The following is a 26,169-nucleotide window of genomic DNA, read 5'->3' as shown; positions in this document are numbered from 1 at the left end:
GAAGTGCTTGTATGCAGAAATGAAGCACTGCCGATTATAACTCTTTGTAAGGTTAACTTTATTTTAAACTGGTTTGCATTTAGTTATTCAGAGTAATGTTAGACCCTCTCCACCCCACACCAACCCCCTCCCCAAACATCAACAAAAGCTGGAATTGGGTGTTGCGAGTGACAAAATTGGTAGCTTACAACCGGCAAGGGATAGCCACTGCTGCCTATAATGTTTGAGGCACTGGGTAGCCACTTAGTGTGGTCGGAGCCAGCCACAACCTACAGGGAAATGAGGCAGCCTTGCAGGCACCAAAATGCTTTGCAGCTGTCTTCGCGCACATACACACAAATTAAGCTATTCATTCACACCATGAGAATCCATACAGTAAACTACTCATTCACACAAAGCAATTCACAGGCAAACATCACCAAATTTCAAGGCATAACAAAATGTGTATTTATTTTCTTTTAAAATGCGGTGGAATTAAGCCAAATAGGTGTACACAGTTTCTTAATTGTTTGCAAGGTTATTTTGAATTTAAAACAGGGATTCCCATTGAGAACAGAGCTGAGCCTGTTCAGCAACACAGTTAAGACAAGGTTCATAGCACCATGTCTGATGGCTCAGCCCCCCTCACTAAAAAGTTCTTATAATAGCGACCCCCTCTACCCCGACTGATTCACACAATTCTGTTATGGCGCACAGGGTGAAGGATGTGTTTGGGGGGGGGGGGGGGCGCGCACAGAGGGGTGATGGCGGTAGGAGCAACAAGAGGCCAAGCTTCCCCCTTCTACTAAAGGCTGGGAGAGAAGTGGGGCTGGGGTATCCCACTAAGAGGACCAAGCACCATGTACAGTCATACTAAGCAGTTCGACCCGGAGTTAGAGTCAAGCTGTCAGTGACTTGCTGCTCTATAGCAGGTCCTCTGCTCATAGGCTTCCCACATTCAATCTTATAGCAGAGGCAGGCAGGATGGAAAGTTAACCTTCAAAACTGGTGCAAACAAAACAAAGGAAGCAGGGGCAGGGGGTGGGATGTGAGAGAGAGAGAGAAAGAAAGAAAAATGTTTGACCTGCGTTTAAACAAAGTGGCACTGCCCTTTCAAAACTCAAATTCTTATTAAAATTCAGACTTTTCCCACTTCAATGAAGGAAATCCAGCCCCAAGCCTCAAAACTCCCCCTTATGGTGTAAACAGGTGAAGGCAAGACAAAATTCCACAACACAGGGGTAACACAGACTTTATTTCAGCTGAACTACTACCCACTGGCTATTCAAACCCCTCCCCAAAAAGAAAGACAGGGCTTGCTACAGCATCAGAATTCTCTAAGTCCCACATTCCTCTCTGCAAAAGACAGGACAGTAAACCAAGTGTGAGATCTGAGATCTATGTATAACCAGTGAATGAAGTAACCTTGACTAAAGTGGCCACACATACAGACCAGTACAGAATGAAGATGACAGCTAAGAACTGGAAGCCAAATGAAAATAATCAAAAGTAAAGCCACCGTTCCCATTGATAATTAGGGAGTGGTTTGTAAACTTGGAAGGAGAGGTGATTGGAGTAGGACAAAGGCCAGAGGGGGGAGGGGGGGTCACCACTCAATTCAATGCCCTTCTCAGACAGAACACAATCATCTCACCAAGTTTCCCCAGCAACAGTGGGGTAAAAAGATCAGGGCTCCAAAATGAAACCCATTTGCTTATGGTCTACAGTGGGGTTTGTTTTATTGCCAGGGTTTCTGAAATAAAGTTAGTGTTCGCTTGCAAATTTTTTTTGTTTTTTTTTGGTTTTTGATTAAATTATACTTTGTCGTTTTCTCATTGAAATAAAAAGTCTCTCAATCCCAAAGCGCACTTTTAGCCTCTCAGGTCTGGGTTTTTTTTTAAAACCAGAAGCTGTATCCTGAAAAAAAAAACAAAAAGACAACTCAGTACGAAACACAAGACAACCAATTAGACAAGGTGAAATCACAAATTTGTTCCTGGTTAGTTTTGTGGGGAGAGGGAGAAAGAGAAGATGCTACTGCACAAGTGATGGATCTGTATTCCTCTAGTACCTTTCACAGCCCTAGGATATCCCAAGGTGCTTTATAGCCAATGAGCTGCTTTAGAAGGGTGGACCACTGAATTTTTAGAAAGCACACTCACAGGATGTTAGTGCCACTGACTCCACCAGTGGTTTTTGCCCACTTCTAAATGCCCTTGAATTGAATGGGGGTTGCTTAAGGCATTTCAGAGGGCAGTCAAAAGTCAAAGTTGCTGTGGATCCAGAATCTCACTCTTGCCCCTAAAAGAGGATAGTGATCAGAGGGAGTTCTACAACTAGACAGTGGCTACATGGTTGCCTTCATCTTTTCAATGGACATTTTATTGAATTCTAATTCCACCACCTGTCAGGGTGGGATTCAAGCTCTCAGTCCCAGAATATTAGCAGTACACTAACACTGATGTAGAAAACATAGCAGCCAGTTGCTACACGCAAGCCCCAAAAAAGACTCGATCATTTAGTTAACAAAAAAATGGGAGCGATAAATAATCAATGCTGGAAATACTCAGCATGTCTGGCAACATCTGTGGATTGGGTTAAAGTTTCCAGTCTGATGCGACTGGAGTTTCTCCAGTGCTTTTTATTTCAGATTTAGAGCAGAAATATGAATTTACAGGATAATCGTTGGCCTCAGATCAAAGAGACATCTGCCACCCCAGGTTCTACAAAACTGCAGCCATCTGATCCTTTGTATTTGAGGGCAGTGATAAAAGTACAACAGGGACTTGGAGTGACAATCCACAGCTCATCTGCTGCTTCACCTTCCAGTCCTATTTAAAATTCACTAAATTAGATCCTGTTCAAATGTGATGCCCCGTGTGGACAGCAATCCTGACGTTGTGCCAATGGAGGGGAGGAGAAAGTAGAACAGAGCAGGAGTGCGAACAGCAAGGCCCTGGATGGAGTTTGCATGTTTCTTTAGACCACAAAGTTAACCACCAACTAGCGTGACACTGCCTCATAACACTAACCTATGTCGCAGTTACTTGCTCATGACCTTGGCAGCAATAGCAGATTCTTCATTCATGGCGCTGAGGACAGTGATCTGAAGGGTGAACAAAAGAAATAAGTATAAGAACAACATACATAGCCTATTCAATAATGTAATATGCCGCAAGCTTTCTCAATCACTTGTGTCCCGAACCAGATAAAAGCAGGAAGCCCATTCATGGACTGTTATCTGGGTTAATGTTCTGGGGACCCGGGTTCCAATCCCGCCACAGCAGATGGTGGAATTTGAATTCAACAAATATCTGGAATTAAACAGTCTAATGACGACTATGAATCCACTGTCGATCGTCAGGAAAAACACATCTGGTTCACTAATGTCCTTCAGGGAAGGAAACTGTCATCCTTACCTAGTCTGGCCTACATGTGACTCCCGAGCCATGGCAAGGCGATTGACTCCTAATTGCCCCTGGGCAGTTAGGGGTGGACAATAAATGCTGCCTGGCCAGCAATGCCCTCATCCCATGAATGAGGAAAGGAATCAGGATGTCAGCCAGAGATTGCCATTTGATGCTGGGACAGGGCTTGGAGTCTGACTGCCAACGATTAGGAGTTGGCTGCACTTGGCTATAAGGGCGACATGCCAGACAAGTACACAAATTAGACCATTCAGCCCCAGAGCCTGCTTTGCCATTGGATAAGATCATAGCTTACTTGATCGCGGCCTCAGGTTCACATTTCCATCTCTGAACACCCGTTGACTTGTTGCAAATCAAGAATCTAACTCAGCATTAAAAATATTCACTGACCCACCACCACTGATCTCTGGGCTAAAAAAAAAGTTCCTCAGACAGACACAGCCATCCAACTGAAAGGAGACCTCATGAGAACAATGAGACTGGAGACAATTTAAGAGTAATACACTCTGCCCTACTTTCAAATGTTATTAAAATCAATCTGCTGTGGGGGCAAGGAGTGAGAGAAACAGGAACGGGCAGACAAAGTGACAAGTTCACCCTGACAACTTCCACTGAGAGAGGGTGATTCAGGGACAAAGTGGTCCAGGGGAACATCTATTCTTCCTTTAACTTCCACCCAACGGGGTTGGGAGTTAGCATCTAATCTAAAACACTGAACCTGCTGACAGGAACATGCTCCCTCAGCACAGCCTACGAACACCAGCCTGGATTTCTGTGCTTTAGATTGGAGTGGGCCCCAAACCCGATAAATGGAAAAATGCATGCGGACTACTTGCTCAATAGCTGGAATCTTTGGGGAAAATGGCTAATGCAATGTTAGGATGAAGTTCTTTTTAGACAGTAGAATCATAGAATCCCCACAGATTGGAAGGCGGCCATTTGGCCCCAACAAATCCACAGGCCTTTGGAACAGCATCCCACCCAGACCCACATCACCACCACCCTCCCCCCAATCCCACCCTGTCCCTGGATTCCCCACAGCTAACACACCTAGCCTAGACATCCCTGAACACTATGGACAATTTAGCATGGCCAATTCACCTAACTTGCAAGTTTTAGGACTTTGGGAGGATATCAGAGCACCTGGCAGAAACCCTAAATACACAGACCCAAGATTTATTTAGCAAAATGCACTGATCTTTTCACTGTAGACCTGCAGAGGCCATCATTTTTCCAAAAATTGGCCATTCACACCATTCAGTCTGCTACAAGTTATGCAACAAGTTATGGAAGACACCAGCTGTCAAGATAGACTCCCCACAGGTAGTTCTGCTATAACATGTTTTGTTGATGCAAGTTAGCTGCAACGCGATTGATGAATAGTGGACACTTTGGGTAACGCGAACCTTCTGCTGTACAGGTATAGCAATTTCCTATTTTGCAATTTTCTGTAGCACGAGATCACACAAGAACGCAGCTATCACGTTATACTGTGTTTCCCCACGATGCAGCAGAGCGGCTACTCACTGACACACGAAGTCAGAAATAACCCGAATTGCAGTTCAAATTCCTTCAGTCACACCAACACAAGTAGGTTACGGCCATTCAGCACAACCATGGCTGATCTTGTGCTTCAATGCCACGTTCCTGCCTGCACTCTCAATTCCCAAATACACCTACAACACTGGGGTACAGAATTCCAAAGACTGACAACAGACAAGAAATTTCTCATCTCAGTCCCAAACAGCAGACCCCCTATCCTAAGCCCCTTTTTCTAGTCAACAACAACCTGTATCAATCTTGTCAAACCTCTTCCAAACATTGTTTTAATGAAGTCACCTCCCATCAATAAAGACATCTCATTTGTCTTTCTAAACCTGCATGCTGACTTTCTGCATCCCTTAAACAAGTTCACCCAACTCAGAGCATAAAGATTTGTTGGATATTTTCTCAATTTCCTTTTTACGAAAGAAAGTGTCAGAGTTACACAGTACAGAAACAGACCCTTCAGTCCAACTCGTCCATGCCAACCAGATATCCTAAATTAATCTAGTCCCATTTGCCAGCATTTTGACCATATCCCTCTAAACCCTTCCTATTCATATACCCATCCAGATGCCATTAAAATGTTGCCATTGTACCAGCCTCCACCACTTCCTCTGACAGCTCATTCCATACACGCACCACCCTCTGAATGAAAAGTTGCCTCGTCGGTCCCCTTTAAATCTTTCCCCTCACCTTCACGGTATCACCCTGGCACCCCCTCACAGGGGAGCTAACATTTTCCTTACTCCCCACGAGAAACGTTTCTGATGGAATGAACCTATGCTTCTTAATCTGTGCTCACTTCCAACATGCAATCTGCTATATTTGAACCTGTAATTGTTAAGGCCAGTCAGCCAGCTTTCTTTCTCCCCTTTGAGGCAATAAGGCCCCAGGCTTTGTTGAATCTTAGTCCCGGAGTTTCTCCAACAATCTCTTATGTCATCACATTTTAAGCCCGGAAGGCAAATCACCAACTGGTATGGGTTTTAGCCTGTCTTCTGTGAAGACTATTTCCTCACTCCCCATATAATTTTTTTACATTTCCTCAAGGGATCTAGCATGGTTTAGCTACTCTCTTCCTTTCTATAGAGACAAAGATTTTATATTTCGGGCCAATTTACTTTCATCCCACTTTTCCCCCACAGCTTAAACTTTTTGATCTCTCAAAACACTCAGAACCCTCAATGCGCTACTGCCTTTTGCATTATAAGAGTCTTCCTTAATCTAATATGATGCTGAATTTACAAATTGCTTTTGAATGAAATGTTCTCTATTAAAAATCCAAATATTGCCCATTTACCACAACACTTGGTGTAGTACAATACTTGTGGCAGATCACCCACCCCTGTATCAATACAAAACCTCTGAACAGTATGAAGCAGTGCAGAGGCCTTTAGGTCCATCGATTTAACCTATTTTCCAAACTGATTTAGTCAACCCTTCCCTCAAACTTAAAGCAGATGACATAGATATATGATTTTTGTTTGCAACTCCACGAGAAAAATCAAAACCCAGTACTGAGACTGACCCTCTTACCAAAGTGCCTTGCCTTTCCAACTCCACCCTAAAATAATAATTAAACAGCACTGGAAAGAAACAAGATACCAGAAAGGGAAGGAAAACAAAGCTAAAAAATACACACCAGTGTCTCCTCGCCAGCATTGTAACGTTGTTCAATGTCCTTGCCCAGCTCTGAATCAGGAAGCTTCAGGTCATCACGCACCTCACCGCTATCACCCAAGAGAGACAGGTAGCCATCCAGAATGCCAATCAGCTGCAGAGAAAACAGTAAATATGACCGGTTAGTCCATTCCCCATACACAGAAAAACCCCATCACCCGCTCCCCCAACAACTATACCTGATAATCAGATCTTCTGATGTTGGGCACATCCATGTTATGGGTGGAAGGGCAGATGTCCTCATACTTTTTGCCAGTGAACAGATCAATGCCAACCAAGTGAACCTAGAGGTAAGACAGCAGATCCGGTGAGGAATCATGCATGAGAGGCTGAGAGTCACTTACACTTGCTATGCAAATACAGAGAGTGATTTATAATGGAAAAGCTGCCGTGAAATGACGCAACATTTTTAATGGGTGAAGCTCACCGAGTCGGTAAATAGTCTCATCAGCAAAGATGTGGAGACTGCAGATCTCAGTGGAGTTAGGTAGGTGGACAGGGCAGTTGGGTCTGGGCGAGAACAGGAGCAAGAAGGAAAAAAGGAGGAGACGAAAGTGAAGGAAGGGAAGCAGAGAAAGAGACACTTGGGAGGAAAAGTGTGAAGACAGTCAGAATGCAAACATTTTGATAGAACAGAAGGACCTAGGGGTTCAGGTACAATTTAGGTACAAAGACAGGGTGGTTAAAAATGGCATTTAGCATGCTGGCATGAATCGGTCAGTCCTTTGAGTATAGGAACTGGGAAGTCACGTTGAGGTCGTACAGGATATTGGTGAGGCCTCTTCTGGAATACTGCGTCCAGTTCTGGTTGCCCAGTTATAGAAAAAATATTAAGCTCAAGGGGATTCAGAAGAGATTTACCAGGATGTTGCCAGGTATGCAAGGTTTGTGTTATGAAGAAAGGCTGGGAGTTTTATTACTGGAGCATAGGAGGTTGACAGGTGACCTTTTAAAATGTTTATAAAATGAGAGTTTAGTAGAGTCAATGGTAGTGGTCTTTTCCCTAGGATGGGGGATTTCAAAACTAGGGGGCACATTTTTAAGGTGAGGAGAGAGATTTAAAAAAGACATGAGGGGAATTTTTTTTTAAAAACACGCAGAGGGTGGTTCGTGTGTGGAATGAACTTCCAGAGGAAGTGGTGATTGTGGGTGCAGTTACCACGTTTAAAAGATATTTGGATAAGTACACGAATAGGGAAGGTTTGGAGGGATATCGGCCAGGAGCAGGCAGGTGGGACTAATTTAGTCTGGGATTATGGTTGGCATGGACCTGAAGATAACCAGGGTCCATACTGGCTGACACATTCCTGAGGCATGAGTACCAAAACGTAGGCACTATTATAAGGCAGAGGCAATTTACTTCAGCAATGACAACAGTGGCAATTTTCTCTGCAGACCATTTCAAGAAACCTCACACCTGAGAACAAGTTAAAATTGAGCAGTTTCAAATTCTGAAAGGTATTGACGATAGAGAAACTGTTTCTAGTGACAGAAGAGTGGCTGACCAGAGCTGGAATAGACAGAAAAGAATAAAATTACAAAATAAAAGGGGGATGCGGAGAATACTTTTCCCCAGTGAGTTGTGATTTGGAACACGCTGCCTCAAATGGAACAAGATTCAATAGGAACTTTCAAAAAAGGGAGAAACTGGAGCAATATTTGGAGGTTTGCAGACCCATCAGGAGAGAAAGGGTGCAGGATTAATAGAATTCAGCCAGCACAGGTACAATATGTTGAATGGCCTCCCTTTACACTAAGCCTCAGGCTGATCAGGTTTTGTGTTGATCCAGTGACTGATTGTCTGCCACAGCACACTGTCTGCCTCTGTGACAGGAAGAACCTCACTCAGAGCAGGAGGAAGCACAGGTTACAGCACACCATTAGGGGAGCAAAATACAAATGTACAGCTATCCAAGAAGTCTCAGCATTGTTCACCATTTGAACAGTCAGATTCACAGGTACTGCAAAGGGAGGGGTAACACAAAGCTGTATTTTTTACAATGGCACTAGCAACCAAAATCACTTCAGGGAAGAGTCACCAAAATTTGAATGAGCCATAGAAATTTAGACAGGTGACAGGCAAATTGGTCAAACAGGGAAGTTTTAAGGGTCTTAGAAGGAGATTGAAAAGACACAGAATTTTAGAGCAGGGATTCTAAAACTCAAGGTCTAGACAGCCGAAGGGATGGCTGCCATCTGTGAACTGAAGACTGGGGAATACTCAAGTAGTCAATTATTTAAGTGTTCACTCCCGAGTACCTTCAGAGGCTACTGAAATCAAGTGGGCTCTCACCTAGAGGGACCTGAAGAATATGATATTTAAAGTATTACTGCACCAGAAACCAAGGCAGGGAATGGTGAGCTCAGTGCTTTGGGTGGTGATGGGGCATGGGCTTTGGTTTGGTGTACACAACATAGTGCCAGTTAGAACACTTTCAGGATGAGCTCCGATTTATAGAGGGAGGCCAGCAAAGCCTTGAGAAGTTGCCATCACACCACTCTTACCTTGGCATGGCCATGTTTGCCAGTTTTGGAAGTTGACATGTCCACAATCTTGCATGGGCGCCCTTTCAGCACCACAAAACCATTTTTGCGCAGAGCAGAGCATTGCATTGGATAGGTGGTGGAAGCCCCAGAGTGGCCAGTCTCAAAATCCACATCGGAAGGATCAGCCATCTTTGAACGTTGATTGAGTGGTGCTGCCAGAGAGGAAGCACAGGCAGTAAGCTCTGTGGTCAGTTAGCCAAGTGTCCCATTTGCATTGTTCTGACATTTAGTAGCATAACCCATTCATATCAGACACAGCCCATCAGAAAAAGCCCATTTCAACATGTCGTCTTAGCAGGAATGCTCAACCACACCCTTCTCAAACTACTTCCCATCCACTCATACTTGTTCCAGCAATACTCTGGAATCTTATTCAAAAAGTCAGTGACTGGAAGTAAATTTCTAGACCCAGACAAGAAATTTACAGCCTCTGCTATTTAAGATGCTTCAGTCACGAATGACTGTTCATGAAAAATCAATTCTCTCCAGAACTGTGATTAAGCCTAATCAGATTAGGCAACAATTTGCAATTACATCACAACTAGTGAAACAGAGGCACTTCACAGCCAATGTTATCAAGCCATAACTGGCACTGGGACACAGCACGCAATCTAGGCAGCTCAAAGTCCTTTTATTTCCAAACAAGCCAGATTTTAACTGTTAAATACCCAATAACTAAGTGACCTTCATTGTTCTCTCTCCTTCTCTGCCCTTGTTTTAAGCGCAGGGAATGTTAATGTTTCAGCAGACACATTCTCCTGAACATGTTAACCCATCTCCATGGACTGAATACCACACTGTGGTTCAGTGGGTTGCAGTATCTCCTCTGAGTAAGGTGTTTGTGGGTACAACTCACTTCAAAAGGCCTGAGCACATAATCCAGGCCAACATTCAAGCAGTGCTGCATACTCAAAGGCCCTGTCCTGCGTGGTGTGTAACTCTGGTTCCATCTCCAATGGGCCAATAGATCCCACAGGAACCAACAGCAGGAAGATTGATTCCTGCCCCAGGGCAGTTACTGAACATAGCCGAGACCACTTAAGCAAACAGCTAGAAGCCACCTCGGCTGGTTCTAGAACAAAAAGCAGTCAGGCCTTTGAGGTGATGTCAGGAAGCACTTGGTCACATGAAAGGGAGTGGAAATCTGGAACAGATTTGAGAAATAGTAGGCTATTCAGCCTGTCAAGCCTGCTCAAATGATCATTACTGACTTTTGGCTTCAACTTCTTTCTGTCCTGCTTCCCATATCCCTCAAGACACCAGAGTCTGCTGACTGCTGCCTCTGAAATATTCAATGACAGATCCATCTTAATATTGAGTGAAGAAAATTCTCTTCACCTTTGCCCAAAATGGCTGACCCTTCACCCCAATACCCAGTGCCTTGTGTTTCAGATTCCCCAGCCAGGGTAAAAGAACCTTAGAGCCAACCCTGTCAAACACCTCCAGAATCTCACCTATTTCCATGAGACTATCCTCATTCTTATAAATAAGGGACAACAGGCAATTTATTCAGCCTGAGGACTAAACGCTTATTAGCACGGACAAATTCAGTCAACCTTTACTATCTTGCCCCCAATGCAAGCACATCCTTGCTTAAACAGAGCAAAACTGCACACATGTTCCCATTGTGATCTCAAAGTCTGGTACAAATGTAGCAAGATTACCTTACGTGCTAATCCCCTTGTAAGAAGGCCAACATGTCAATTGACTTCTTAGTCACTTGCTGTACTTGCAAACTAACATTTTGTTTTTGATGCACAAACACTTCGAAGTCTTTTTGAAAAGGACGATTTATAAAGTTTCACACTTTACAAAAATAATTCTGCTTTTTATTCTTATAAAGAAGATGACTAATTCCACATTTCAAATCTTCAGCTTGAAGTGAATGATCCATCATGGTCTTCTCACAAGGTTCCCATAGCACTGATGCCTGTCAAACAACTCAAGTAACGAACACACTAGACCCTGTAAAAATCTATGCTCCAGAACTAGCCAAGCTCATTGGCAAACTGTTCCAGTACAGCCACACTGGTATCTGTCCGATGTGGAAAATCACCAGTCATACTCTGGACAACTAAGATGACAATTTCAGCTGTGACAATCATCACATCAACTATCCTTAATCGAAGTGATGGAAGGGGTCAATAGCAGCACTAACAAACAGCAAACAAAACTGGATCATTAACATTTTGTTTGGACCTCTCAGCTCTTGACCTCATTACAGCCTTGATCCAAACATGGGCAAGATAGCTGAACTCCAGGGCTGAAGTGAGTGACTGACTTCAATATCAAGGCAACATTTGAGGTTGTAGACTTGCTCGCTGAGCCAGTGCGTTTGGTTGCAGATGTTTCATCAGCCTGCTAGGTAAATAGTCAGTGCGCCTCTGGTAAAGCGCTAGTGTTCTGTTCCGCTTGTTATTTATATGCCTCGGTTTGCTGGGGATGGTTTGGCCAAACAGACATGCCAGGGAATTCTTGGAGGCCTGGTATTCCAACCGGAACTCCATCAACAAACACGATGATTTAGACCCTGCGTACAAACCACTGAGAAACAGAACCCGATGTAACGCCACCCACCCCAGCAAACCGAGGCATATAAATAACAGGCAGGACAGAACAACAATGCTTCACTGGAGGCGCACGGGATGATGTTGCCTAGCAGGGTGACGAAGTGTTCGCAACCAAACACACCGGCTTGGCCAGCAAATCCAAACCTTATCCACAACCCAAGCTACAAATCTTCTCAAAAACTTTGAGGGCAATATTTGACTTAACGTGGCTTGGAGGAGCCTGAGAAAACTGAAACCAATGGGAATTTCCAGGCTCAGGCTTACAAGCGGCGAGTAATATTTGCACCACACAAGTGCTGGGCAATGACATTTTCCAAAAAGAGAATCTAATCACCAGTCTTCGACATTCAAACCATCAACATCCTAGGTGGCGGCGGGTAGATGTCACCATTCACTAGAAATTGAACTGGACTAGCCATAAATATAGCAGCCACTAAAACAAGTTTACAGCTCACGTACTGACTGGTGAAAGCCTGTCCCACCATTTACAACACAATCAAGGTGTGTGTTGAAATACTCCCCACTTGTCTGGATGGGTGCAGCTTCAAAACACAAGCTCAACATTAATCAGGATAAAGCTGCCACTTGACTGGCACCTTGAACCAGTGATGCTCAGAAGCAGCAGTACCCTTTGCAAAATGCACTGCAGAAATCCACCAAGGCTCCTTCTGTCTTTCTTTATTCTAATATGCCACATTGGTGTCATGGGCAACATCGGCATTTGTTCCACATCATTAGTTAGATTTGAACTGATCGAAATGATCATTTCGCAGGAAAGAACCGCATACCTGTGGGTCTGGAGTCACATGTAAGGCTTGAAAGGGCAAAGATTAGTTACCAAACCTGCAGCCACCTCCACCTAGAAGGAGGAGGGCAGCATATACATGGGAACATCACTACCTGCAAATTTCCTCTCCAAGCCACTCACCAACTTGATTTGGAAATACCTCTGCTCCCTCATTGTCACCAAGTGAAAATTCTGGAATTTGCTCCTCCTTAACAGAAGTGGTTGCACCCAACAGAATTCAGTGGATCAGGGCAGTTAGGGATGGGCACATCCCATGAAAGAAATAAATTATTTTGTATCTCACGTGCCATTTTCAATTACCTTTGCTACCTGTGACCTGTCCACAGCTCACTTCTCCATCTAGCTTTGTATCATTAACAAAAATGTACCACTGCTTGGACTTCATCTAAAATTATTAATATAGATTGTGAATAGCGGAAGCCCAGCAATGATTCTTGCTGCACTCCACTCGTCTCAACTCAAATGCTCACTTTCTGCTTCCTGTCTGTTAAGGAGTCTATTAATTCAAACAGGTCAGCCATGAGCTTTTCCATTAAAAGCATGGAACATTATCCGGTCAATATTACACCATTGTCTGTGGGAACGTGCTGTGCACAGATCAGTTATCCTGTTTCGTACATCACAGCAGAAACTGTAAGGATACTGGAAGTTGTGAAAACAGCTGACAGAGAAGCAGCATCGCTACAGCAGGGGTCAACCAAGTCTGATTGATAAAGAAAATGTGAACTGCCCAATTGCTGCGGCCAACCTTTTAGACCAAGTGCTCAGATGTAGAATGAGTGTGGGCTCCACTCCATTTCAGGTCATGGCATTGTTGAACTGCTTTACAACTGACACGGTGAACAAGCTGCTCAAGAAGTGACAAAGGATCCCAGAAAAGTGTGAAATCAGAATGTGGTATTTTGAGAAACTGGGGACCAAGCTAATCAGCAGGTAACTAACTACATTGGTATTGTGGAATCTAAGTGGAACAAGCTGCAGAAACCCTTCTAGTTAGGAAGAATTTACTATGAAAACTACCTCAAAGCATTTGGAGGCTAATGTAGTTTGCTACATAAAATTACACAACTTATAGAACAACTTCATAAACAGTGCTTAAGTTTCAAGTGTGCATCCTCCCACCATCAGCATATCCCTTTCTCCCACATTTTTATATCCAGCTTCCCCCTTCAGTGTACCAATACCATTCCCCTCAACCAGTCCCTGTGGGACTAAGTTTAATATTGTCTTTGGATTTATTATGTTATCCTGATGTACCCAATCCCCACAAGTGCAGTATGGTTACACATATCAGGATGTTCCCAAAAATCAGAAATTCAGCAAGCCTATATCAAACATGAATCACATCTGAGGATGGTTAGTCAATAAAACACCATCTGCACTAAATGACATCTTACAAACTACTCAAAGAAACAGCTCATAGTGCAACACATGACTGGGCAAAAGCACGTTTCTCCATCACCACAGTCAATGGTAATATAGTCCTTACCCCAGTCAGAGCACAGCTATTGCTAACATGGTGCAAACCAAATTGCGAGTGCCAAGAGACACTCCATGCGGTATAGAAGAATCAGCTCACACTCCCCCTTTACCAGGCAGCCCAATATAGAAACTTCCCCAGCAGTAGGCCACAGGGACCACCCATTGCTGCCCTGTCTCATTGCCCATGATTTCACCAAGTGTTGTGCCAGCACTGATACCCTTAATATAACACCTCTGCCCCAGGTGCCAACGCCTAATTTCCCCAATACCTTTCTCCCACATATATAAAAGAACCCATGAGGCCCAGAAGAAAACCACCCTTGTCTCGTACCGGGGGCCGGGACCAAACCACTTCACATCTTCCCTCCACCGCAGGCTTTCCTTCCAATCTCATCCCTACATGACCTCTCTCTCTGGATTTTACCCCACTATCTGTCCCCAGCCCAGGATTTATAGCGAGTCTCAACCCTATTACCTAGGTTTTACCCCAGCCATCTTCACCCCGCCACATCAGTCTCCTATTTCTCCTTCTGAGTGTTCTGACCCCCCGGGTTTTACTCCTAATAGCTTTCTCGCCCCGTAGCTCTTATTTCCACGGCTTTTCCTTCCCACCCCCCCCTCTCTCAGTCTCTCCCCTTCTCCCACAGCCCAACCCCAATGGCGGCCGCGGCCTACACTCCCCTCCCTTCCTCCAGCGCCCAACCCTACGCTGAAGTCGCCGCCACCCCCTGCCCTCCCCTCTTCGGGCCACCCGATCTACTCCAGCCCCGCTCCAGGCGGCCATAGTCGCCTTCCCGCGGGGCCATTACCGCCACCGAACCCCACCGCCGCCACATGGACGCCACTCACCGTCCGAGAGACTGGCAGGAAAGGGCGGTGCTGCGCATGCGCATGCCCGGCTGATACCAGCCGCTGCGCCTGCGCCCTACCGAGTCCCGCCCCCTTCAACATTGCGCAGGCGCCGTCCTCCCCCACGAGGGGCGAGGGCATGGGAGGAACCCCATGCGCCTGCGCGAGACCATCTTAGCCCGATCCGCCCTGTTAGCGCCTGCTGCGCTCTGAGCCTGCGCAAGATGTCCACCCACTGGCTCACCTAACTAGTGTTCCGACGTGCGCCTGCGTGTGGCTCCTCTTCCCTTCCTTACATGCCTTAGTCACGCAAGGTGTCTGCGCATAAGGCCTCCGTCTCCGTACCTGCACGAGGCCGTCATGCACTGCGCCTGCGCAGGTGTTCCCTTCCCCCACCCTCTACTATTGCGCACTGCGTCCTCGCGGCCCCGCGCTGCGCATGCGCAAGATTCTGCTGACTCTGGACCTCTCAGACTCCGGAGTAGGGGGAGGGGGGACCCTTAAAGGGCCACCCCACCTTCCCCCACCCCTACGCCTTGCCACTCAACCAAGGCCTACCAGTATCGAGTTAGCAACAGAAAGTAGATGCAGGGTAAAAGGAAAGTTTCATTCCATGACAAAGCCTGAAGTGGAAGATTATTGTATTGGGGTTCTCCGGCTTGAAGGCATTGACTGGTGTATCCCTGCTTCTGTTTTTGATGCTACATAGTTAAAGCCATCACCACCGGTACTACAGATATGATGTGGCACTTCAGTCACTGGTCTTATCTATGCCAATAGTCATGAGGCCACAGTGTTGCCTGAGGGAGAGCCATGTTAATGGTGGAACTGTAGGACTGGTTGGAATGCTGGGAAATGGGGTTGGAGTATGAATTTTGCCACAATGGGCCAAGTGCCCTTTTTCTTTGCAGTAAATGCCCTATGATTCAGGAGAACTCCTATTGACTCTCCTTCCAATTGTAGTCATGGGATCTTTTACATACATCTAAAAGGTTAGACAGTGGAGGGGGCTCTAGACTCAACATCATCCATAAAACAATGGGCCTTTGACAGTGTACCACCCACTCCTGGGAGTGTCGTTTTGCATCATAGGCTCAATTCTCTGCAGTGGGACTTGGACTCTCAATTTTCTGAATCAGAAATGAGCAAAGTGACCCAATGAACGGTGCCAGAACATACTTTGATTCTGAAAACTATGCTTGACTATTTTGTCATATTTATATCTGCATTTTTAATCAAATTTTACTTTGTCGTTCACATAGAGCACACAGCAATTTAACATGCCCAGATGATCCAGCCTGCAGCTCAGACCCTATCTAACAGTGGAATGTATTTGATCTCCTAGCTTGAAGATTTAAGTAACAACTCAGAGATAGCAGGATCCACTGTGGATGTGGTAAGTACTACACAAATCCCACATATTTTCTTCAGTTTATGGTTTGCAATCAAGATGTAAAACCCATTATGACTTTAATTTGCATTGATACAAACTCTTTCAGCAAGTCATCATATCCTGAAGCATCATCCCAAGTGGTCAGGATCCAGGCAGTTGAAGGCACAGCCACTAATGGTGGAGTGATGGGATTTGGGGCATCAAAATTTCTTTCCTGGCATAGTCCTACTGTAATTCTCTCAATGGAAATCTTTCATAAGAACATAAGATGTACATAGGAACAAGAGAATGCCATTCATCCCCTCAAGCCTGGCCTGCCAAACGATGAGATCACGGCTGATCTGTAGCCTAACTCCATATATATGCATTTGGCCCAAATCCTCAATATCTTTGCTCAACAAAAATCTCAGATTTAAAATTAACAACTGATCTAGCATCCAATGCCATTTGTGGAACAGAGTTCTAAACATCTCCCACCCTTTCTGTGCACAAGTGCTTCTTAAGTAGGACCAGAAGTGGGCCGTTTGGCCCCTCGAACTCTTGCACTATTCGTTAAGATTATGGCTGATCTGATCATAGCCTTGACTCCACTTTCCTGTCTGATCCCCATTAACCCTGACTCCCCTATTGATAAAAAATCTATCTAATTCGGCCTTGAACATATTCAATGATGCAGTCTCCATTGCTGTCCAGGGAAGAGCGTTTCAGACACTAACAGCATTATGAGAGAAAACATTCCTCCTTATTTCAGTCTTAAACAGAAGACCTCTTATTTTAAACTGTCCCCTCGTTCCCCTTAAGGAAAACATCCTTTCAGTACCTACCCTGTCGTGTATGTTTTAATAAGATTGCCTCTCATCTTCTAAACTCCAATAAGTACAAACCCGAACTGTTCAACTGACAAACCTTTGACCCAAGACTTAGCTTAGTTAACCTTCTCTCACTGCTTTGTTGCAAATATGATCTTAAGGAGACCAGACCTGTACACTAAATTCTAAATGTGGTCTCACTAAGACCCCTGTACATAGAGTCACAGAGATCTACAGCACAGAAAAAAGCCCATTAGCCCATCATGCCTACGCATGTCAAAAACAAGTGCCTATGATTCTAATCCAATTTTTCAGTGCTTGGCCCACGGCCTTATATGCCTTGGTATCACAAGTGCTCGTCTAAATACTTCTTCAACATTATGAGGATGTCTGTCTCAACCAGCCAACAGAGCGTGGGTTTCCCGTGACTGTCTGGGTGAAAAAATATTTCCTGTCATGCCCTCTAAACCTCCTGCCCATTACCTTAAATCTATGCCCTCTAGTCATTGATCGCTCCACTGGGGGGAAAGGTTTAATCTTGTCTACCCTATCTATGCCCCTCATAATTTTATACATCTCAATCATGTTGCCCTTCAGTCTTTTCTGCTCCAAGGAAAACAACACCAGTCTATCCAATCTCTCTTCATAAACTATTAAAACTCTCCAGCCCAGGTAACGTCCTGCTGGATCTCCACTGCACCTTCTCCATTGTAATCACATCCCTCCGATGTGGATTCTGGAACTGCACACAATACCCAAGCTGTGGCGTCATAGATCATAGAATCCCTACAGTGTGGAAACAGGCCCTTCGGCCCAACGAGTCCACACCGACCCTCGGAGAATCCCACCCAGACCCATCTCCCTATAACCCACTTAATCTGCACACCCCTGAACACTACGGGGCAGTTTACCATGGCCAATCCACCTACACTGCACATCTTTGGACTGTGGGAGGAAACCCATGCAGACACGGGGAGAAAGTGCAAACTCCACACAATCAGTCACCTGAGGGTGGATTCGAACCCTAGTCCTTGACACTGTGAGGCAGCAGTGCTAACCACTGAGCCATTACGCTGCCCTAACCAATGTTTTATGTAATTCCAGCAAAAAGTCCATCTGATTTGCAGTTAAGATCAACATTCCATTTGCCTTCCTGTTCACTTGCTGTACTTGCATGCTAACATTTTATGAGTCCTAGAATCACCGAATGCTACTATGTGTAAGTAGGCTGTTTAGCTAATCAAGTCCACACTGACCCTCCAAAAGAGCGTCCCACCCAGACCCACCACCACCCTAACCTTGAAATCTTGCATTTCCCTTGGCTAATCCACCTAGCCTGCACATCCTTGGACACTGTGGGCAATTTATGATGGCCAATCCATCTAACCTGCACATGTTTGGACTGTGGAAGGAAACCCATGCAGACCCGGGGAGAATATGCAGACTCCACACAGACAGTTGCCTGAAGATGGAATCAAACCCAGGTCCCTGGTGCTATGAGGCAGCAGTGCTAACTACTGAGCCACCGTGCCACCCCAAAGCAAGGACACCCAAGTCCCTTTGTACTGTAGCATTCTACAGTCTGTCTCTTTCTCCATTTAAATAATATTCTGCTTTTCTATTCTTCCTGCCAAGGTAGATAAGTTAATTGTTTTCCCATGTTATATTCCAACTGCCAAATTTTTGCCTACTCATTCAGTCTATCCATATTCCCTTGCACACTTTCTGTATCCTCCTGTCAATGCTCAAACCTGATGTCAATACAATCGTTACCTTCTTTCAAGTCATTGATATAGATAGAAAAGAGTTGAAGGCACAGCACTGATCTCCATGGCACTTCACTAGTCATAGTTTGCCAACCTGAGAATGACCCATTTATTTGATTTCTTTGTTTCCTGTTAGACAATCCTCAATCAGGCTGAAACATCACCCTCAACACCATGAGTCTTGTGTAGTACTCTTTAAGTATTACCTTATCAAATGCCTTTTAAACATCCAAAAATGCCATAAGGCCGTAAGATGTATGAACACAGCTGGGCCGTTCGGCCCACTAAATCTGCTCCAGAATTCAATGAAATCGTGGATGATCTGATAATCCTCCACTCTACTTTCTTGCTTTATCTCAATAACCTTGATTTCCTTGCTGATTAAAAATCTGTCTATCTCACACTTTAAACATATTTAATGACCAAGCCTCAACAGCCCTCTGCAGTTAAGAATTCCACAGATTCACCACCCTCTGAGAGAGGAAATTTGTCTTTATCTCTGTCTTAAATGGGCAACCCTTTACTCTCTGGTCCTAGTCTGTCCCGCAAGAGGAAACTACCTCCTTGCATTTACCCTGTCAAGCCCCTTAAAAAATTTATATGCTTATAACATCTACTGGTTTCTGTCTATCTGCACGGGTTGTTACATCCTTGATCAACTTTAATAAATGTGTCAAACGTGATCTCCCTTTCACACAACCATGGTGATTCTGTCTAATTTGTAATTCTGATTTTTTTTTTTAACCTTTCAGCATTTTTCCCATTGAAACATCTTAGTCTAACTAGCCTGTAATTTCCTGCTTCCTGTCTCCTTCCTTTCTTTAATAGTGGTGTTACATTTACAGTTTTCCGATCCACTGGCATCGTTCCAAATTTAGGAAACTTTGGAAGATTACAGGCTATTGCATCTGAATTCTCTGCAGCCACTACCTCGAAAACAACAGAATAGAAGAGCTTTTATTGTCACGTGTGTGCGAATAAGTGCAGTGAAAAGTTTGTAATGTCGCCTCTTTGGCACCACCTTGGGTACAGGCTACCTAGGTACAGATACTTTAAGTGGTTGCTGCAGAATTTTTTAAAAAAGTCTAGCATAGCAATCAGATAGTAAGAACTGCCAATGCTGGAGTCAGAGATAACACAGTGTGGAGCTGGAGGAACACAGCGGGCCACACAGCATCAGAGGAGCAGGAAAGCTGACGTTTCGGTTCAGGACCCTTCCTGGAGCACAGAACGGGAGACAATCTGAGCCCAGGACGGCCTTTTCTGAAGAAGGGTCCCGACCCGAAATGTCAACTTTCCTGTTCCTCTGATGCTTGGCCTGCTGTGTTCCTCCAGCTCCATACTGTGCTAGCATAGGAATACAATGTTTTAAAAATTATTCGAATTGCTCAAAGTCCAGAATAAGAATAAAATGTATCTTTAAGGTACTCAAATTATATTCCTTTTCACTGAATCTGTGCCAGCTGCGCCTCAGAACATGAGGCCTTGCTGTCTCCATGCGCTGGCGTCCGACCTGGACCCACATTCGGGACTCGGCTCCCAGGCCGGCTTGGGTTCAGATTATCTCCCAGTCTGTGCTCCAGCCTGCAACTAGCCTCTGGGACACGGTTCCCAGGCCGGCCTGGGCTCCTGCTTTGGCTCCAACTTCGACTTGCTTCTGGGACTTGCCTCCTGCGCTGGAATGATCTCCGATTTGTTTCCGACGCGGGTATGGACTGAGACCCGCCTCCATTCCTCTGGGTAGGGCAGTTTAAGAAATTAAATTTTGGGGGAGAGGGGAAGAAAAACTGCAGGAAAGAGGAATAAAAAAAGAAAAAGGAAAAGGAACTGGTGAACAGAGGAGCTCTGGCTGGAGTGTCCTATTCTTCTGCTATCTTGGATTTTGGATGAACTGCATCAGAGTCCTGGGGACCTGTCAGCCTTTACTCCCATTAATAAGTCCAATACTTTTCTTTAAATAATAGTGTTACTTTTAAGTTCCTCCTTTTAGTTCTAATTTCTCTCTTCTTCGAATTTTTTTACATCTGCTACTAGAAAGCCATGCAAAATACCTGTTCAAAACAAAATCAAAATACTGACGATGCTGGAGATCTGAAATAAAAACAGAATATCAGCAGGTCTGGCAACGTCTATGGAGAGAGAAACAGAATCGGCATTTTGAGTCTAGTGTAATGTTTACACACAAGAGGCCATTCGGCCTATCATGTCCATGTTGGCCAACAAAGATCAGACTACATTAATCCCATTTTCCAGCACATGGCCCATAGTCCTGGAGGCAGTGCAAACCCAACTGAATATCTACATACTGCTTAAATGTAATGCAAGTTTCTGACTCAACCATCCTGCCCAGACTCCCACCCAGGCTCTGGGTGAAATATTTCTCCCCAGCTCTTCTCTTAGTCTTAAATCTATGCCCCCTGGTTATTGGAATGGAATGGTACAAGTGCTTTCCTATCCATCCTTCCTGTGCCCCCCCCCCCCCCCCACCAATCTTATACACCTCTATTTGGTAACAACTCTAGCCTTTCCAATTGTTCTTTATAGCTCAGGCCCTCCAGCCTGGGTAGCATGCTGCTAAATCTCCTCTGCACCATCTTTGGTACAATAACATCCTTCCTATCATGTGTTGACCAGAACTGCGCCCAGTTTTCCAGTTGTGGCCTAACTAGTGTTTAATACAGTTCCAGCATATCCTCCTTGCTCTTGTATTCTGTGCCTCGGTTAAGGCAAATATGCCATATGCCTTCTTAACCACCTTATCTGCTTGCCCCGTTCTCTGCTCCAGGGATCTGTGGATATGAACACCATCTTATTTTCAGTACTTTCTGGGCTCCTACGTTTCATAATGCAATCTCTTGCTTTGTTAGCCCTCCCCAAGTGCATTATCTCACAGTTTTGCGGGTTGAATTCCATTTGCCATGAATCCCGCAAACTCTTACTTTCTTGATCAGTTCGTCTTCTTCAGAACTCACTTGTTCAAAGTCTCTTCCATTTCCTCAATCCTCCCTATTAGTTCCTGTAAGGGACCAATACTCACAGTACTGTTTTCCGTTTATATACTTGAAGGAGTTTTTACTTTATTTTCATTTTATGCTAATTTTTACCTGTACTCCAATTTCTCCCGTTTTTTGTTAGTTGACCTTTGCTGCTTCCTAAACTTCCATCCTACCATTAAAGACCTCAGCATTGTAGACAATCTCTTTCAACTTGATAAAGTCCTTAATTTCTTTAGTTCTCAACAGATGTGATAGTATTTCCTTCTCAGTGGAAGAGTATTCAGAGTTACGACGTATAGCCTTTAATGTTTGTCATTGCTTTCTTACTGTCTACCATTTAACCTATTTTCCCCTTCTACTTTAATCAACTCTGTCCACATTGCTTTGTATCTGCCTTCATTTAGTTGGGAGGCTTGTTTCACACTTCGATTTCTAAACCTTAAATTGAGTGTGATGTCCTATTATGTTGTGATCAGTTTTACCCACTGTGAGACCATTAATTAACCCTGTCTCGTTGCACATTATCAGGTCTAAAATAATCTGTTCTCCAATTAGTTCCAGAATTTATTCTTTTGAAAAGCTATCCCAAATACACTTGAAACCCATTTACCAGGTGATCTTTGCCAATTTGTTTCATTCAATCTAAATGAAAACTAAAATCACCCAGGATACAGAACCAGAGAGAGGTTATGGCACCGAAAGAAGCATTCAGCCCACTGAATCTGTGCTGACCAGTAAAGAGGAAAACAAAACTAGGTGCTCATTTTAATCACACTTTCTAGCGCCTAGTCTGAATCTTTGTAGGTTACAGCACTTTAGGAACAGATCCAGAACCTTTTAAATGAGCTGAGAGTTTCTGCCTCAAACACCAAACTGGTTGGCAATAATCCAGAGATTAGTGCCTTTGAGGTTCTGCCTTTTAAGTTAACCCTGATCTGCTATTAGCAGTATCTCAGCAGAATCTCTTTTTTTGGTCCTAACTCAGACATTGGTACTGAAAATGACTATGGTGTCTGGACCTTTCCCCTTTCACTCCAAATTCCTTTCTGGGCATGGGGAGTTTTTTGTTTTCATTCACTCATAGAATGTGGGCGTTGTTAGTTGGCTAGCATTTATTGCCTGACCCTAGTTGCCCTTGAGAAGATGGTGGTGAGCTGCCTTCTTGAACTGCTGCAATCCATGTGCTGTAGTAGGCTTAGGGAAGGAATTCCAGGATTTTGACCCAGTGACAGGGAAGGAGCAGCAACCTAAGTCAGGTTGGTGAGAGGTTTGGAGGGGAACTCGCAGTTGGTGGTGATCCCATGTATCTGCTGCCCTTGTCCTTCTAGAAGGAAGTGATTGTGCATTTGGAAGGTGCTGTCGAAGGTCTTTGGTGAATTTCTGTCGTGCATCTTTTAGATAATATGCACTGTTGCTACTAAGTGTCAGTGATAGAGGTAGTGGATGCTGTAGCTGCAGTGCCAAACAAATGGGCTGCTTTGTCCTAAATGGTATTGACCTTTTTGAGTGTTGTTGCAGCTGCACCCATTCAGACAAGTGGGCAGTACTCCATCACACTCCAGACTTGTGCCTTGTAGATGGCAGACAGGCTTTGGGAAGACAGTATGTGAATTAGTTGTAGTACTCCTAGCCTCTGACCTGCTCTTGTAGCCACTGTATTTATGTGGAGAGTCCAATTGAGTTTCTGGTCAATGGTAACCCTCAGAATGTTGATGGTGGGGAATTCTGTGGTGATAACACCATTGAATTTCAAGGGGCGGTGGTTAGGTCGTCTGTCTAATTGGTGATGGTAATTGCCTGGCACGTGTGGTGCGAATGTTACTTGTCAATTATCAACCCGTACCTTCATATTGTCCAGATCTTGTTGCATGTGAAAATGGACTTATTCAGTCTCTGAGGAGTCACGAATGGTGCAAACATTGGTGAACATCCCCATTTCTGACCTTATGATGGAGGGAAGGTCATTGATGAAGCAGCTGAAGATGGTTGGGCCTAGGAAACGACCCTGAGGAATTCCTGCAGAGATGTCCTGGAGCTGAGATAAGTGACCTCCAAAAACCACAACTATCTTCCTTTGTGCCAGGTATGACTCCAATCAGCAGAGAGCTTTCCCCCAATGTCCATTGATTCCAGTTTTGCTGGGGCTCCTGATGCCGCATTTAGTCAAATGCAGCCTTGATGTCAAGGGCAGACACTCTCGACTCACCTCTGGAATTCAGCTCTTTCTTTTCCATGTATGACTGAAGACTGTAATGAGGTCAGGAGCTGAGTGGCCCTGGCAGAACCCAAACTGGGCATCACTGAGCAGGTTATTGCTGAGCAGGTGCTGCTTGATAGCACTGTTGATGACACCTTCCATCCTGATGATCGAGAGTAAACTGATGGGGCGGTAATTGGCTGGATTGGATTGGAGATGTCCTTAAACCTGGCGCCAGATAGACAACACAGCCATTGAGTTTCAGGCCCTCAGCTGCAGAAAACATCATTTACACTCCCTAACCATACTGCTCCCTACGCACCTGCATATCTTTTACTGGAATGGCACCATGCACCACGGTGTGGTAGTCAGTTTTCTTGTCCTTCCCAAAGTCCTGGCTCTGGTCCATGCAAGCTGCAAAAACCCTGGACATTTTGAACAGTTGCCAAGACCAAAGCTCCTCCAGTTGCTACGTTCTAGATCCCCATACTTGCCTCATTTATTGTCACACACCCTGGGCCGTGACCGCTGACCAGATCAGAAGTATCTAGCCCAAGAGGTATAACTGCTTCCTTCAGCAAGGTGTCCAGGCATTTTTCCTTGTCCCTGATGCATAACAGTGTGCTGTGCACATTCTTCAGCTCATCAACTTAGAATCTGATTTCCTCATGTTGCAGATACTATATGCGTGATGAATATTTGATGTTTCTCCTTGTATTGGTAGTCTTGCAAATTGTCCTGATGAGTGCAAGACTGAAAAGCTTTGACAAAATATGCCTGTTTCTCAGCAATTTTCTGTATTGCAAAACAATAATTAAAATAATGCTCCCTCTGTTTTCCTTCAGCTATCTGTGATGTTTATTCCCACATTTCACTTGCTGAAGCCTCGACAGTTAGTGACAAAGTAAGATTGTAATAAATGGGAACAGGTGTCGGCTGTTCAAACCCACAAGCCTTCTGTACCATTCATATAGATCATGAGAAAAGACTGTGGACTTAAAGTTATGTCTTTGTTCGCAAGACAGATTAATAAGTCATCAACAACTTGCATTTATATAGTGTCCTTAGCATGGTAAAATATGCCCAGCAAATTCACAGGAGGATTCACAGGCAAAGATTGGAGAAGGAGACTTTAGAATCCATAACTTTTTTTTTGAGCGTATTTATACTTTGGAGAAGCAGTGAAAAGACACAATGTTACCTCAACATTGGCACAATGTCTTTTCCAAAATTTGTCCGTCTTGACGTGAAATCCTTCAATGAGTGTACACAGACCATGCAAAGGTCACAGCACAGAACGTCCTGTCCACATGCACATCATTCTTGTGGGATTTGTAACATAGGTTTTGGATCTTGAATTGGGCTGATTTTCTCTTTGGTGAAAGTGTTTTTGTCAAATGAGCTTCATAGCACCCATGGCTCAGCACAACTTTATCATGCAAACTTCCAACCTTTATAAATTAGGCAGCCAGACTCTCGGGTGTCTTTCTCGGGGAATCGCATGTCCAGAGAGACGGAAGTGTTACCACTGGCGGGACTGTTTGAAGTACACCGTATTTAAACTCCAGGAAAGCTTGCTCCCAGCTTTGTTGACAAGAACCTGGAGATGTACTGATGAATGGGCTTGTGAAGAAGAGTGCAGTACTTTTTCCCTTGAACCACCACAGAAAGCCGCATTGCCAGACCCAGCCAGTCTGAACGCAGATTGCAGCCCGAGTCAGTGCTGCTTCCCGAGTGAAGTTGGATGCCCAGTAGTGCAGGAAGAAGGTCAATGATCTCCTTCACTCTGTAAAGGTAAGTGCCATCACCTTTTCTCTGCTACCTCGCACTTACCAGGCCACCGTTCGCTCCAGCTTTCTCGCTGCACACATCTCTCACCGAGGCTCATGAACCACAATTCTCACTATCATGTGGATTACGACCACTTCTATAGCTTTCGTCCACCTCATCCTTCTAAACTACTTCCTGCTCTCTGCACTTCCTACTCACTCGTTGGGGACACCTCACAACCTCCCCTGCTCACACATCACCTCTAAACGCTCTTCCATCCATTTCCATTGTATTCAATTCTTCCCAAAGTCTCATTGCCGGAAATATTGGCCTACCACCCTGGATTGATG

At 44.6% G+C, this 26,169-nt stretch overlaps 1 protein-coding gene and 1 long non-coding RNA gene across 5 annotated transcripts; one reads left to right on the top strand and one right to left on the bottom strand.

The window, feature by feature from the left end:
• Window positions 1–423: 423 nt before the first annotated feature.
• Window positions 424–15,248, bottom strand: LOC109912716 (eukaryotic translation initiation factor 5A-1-like). 3 transcript variants are annotated; one of them, XM_048620202.1, is made up of 6 exons: window positions 15,133–15,248; window positions 9,138–9,331; window positions 6,812–6,916; window positions 6,595–6,726; window positions 3,012–3,085; window positions 424–1,896 (listed from the first exon to the last, which is right to left on the bottom strand). In XM_048620202.1, exons 2-5 carry the CDS (start codon window positions 9,306–9,308, stop codon window positions 3,023–3,025), a joined length of 471 nt encoding a protein of 156 aa, XP_048476159.1. In that variant the 5' UTR covers window positions 9,309–9,331; window positions 15,133–15,248; the 3' UTR covers window positions 424–1,896; window positions 3,012–3,022. The 3 variants fall into 3 exon arrangements, with proteins under 3 accessions (XP_048476159.1, XP_020367739.1, XP_048476158.1); XM_020512150.2 differs by lacking the exon at window positions 15,133–15,248 and adding an exon at window positions 14,889–14,995; XM_048620201.1 differs by lacking the exon at window positions 15,133–15,248 and adding an exon at window positions 14,047–14,625.
• A 43-nt stretch (window positions 15,249–15,291) lies between these two features.
• LOC125487825 lies at window positions 15,292–24,893 on the top strand. 2 transcript variants are annotated; one of them, XR_007266116.1, is made up of 3 exons: window positions 15,292–15,480; window positions 16,151–16,284; window positions 23,711–24,893. It is a non-coding gene; the product is annotated as an uncharacterized LOC125487825 (long non-coding RNA). The 2 variants fall into 2 exon arrangements; XR_007266117.1 differs by having other exon boundaries at window positions 15,292–15,615.
• The last annotated feature ends 1,276 nt before the right edge of the window (window positions 24,894–26,169 follow it).

Source organism: Rhincodon typus, chromosome 45 (assembly GCF_021869965.1).
Source record: "Rhincodon typus isolate 14 chromosome 45, sRhiTyp1.1, whole genome shotgun sequence".
Classification (NCBI taxonomy): Eukaryota; Metazoa; Chordata; class Chondrichthyes; order Orectolobiformes; family Rhincodontidae; genus Rhincodon; species Rhincodon typus.
Note: the sequence above shows the minus strand (reverse complement) of the source record. Positions and strands in the feature narration are given on the sequence as shown.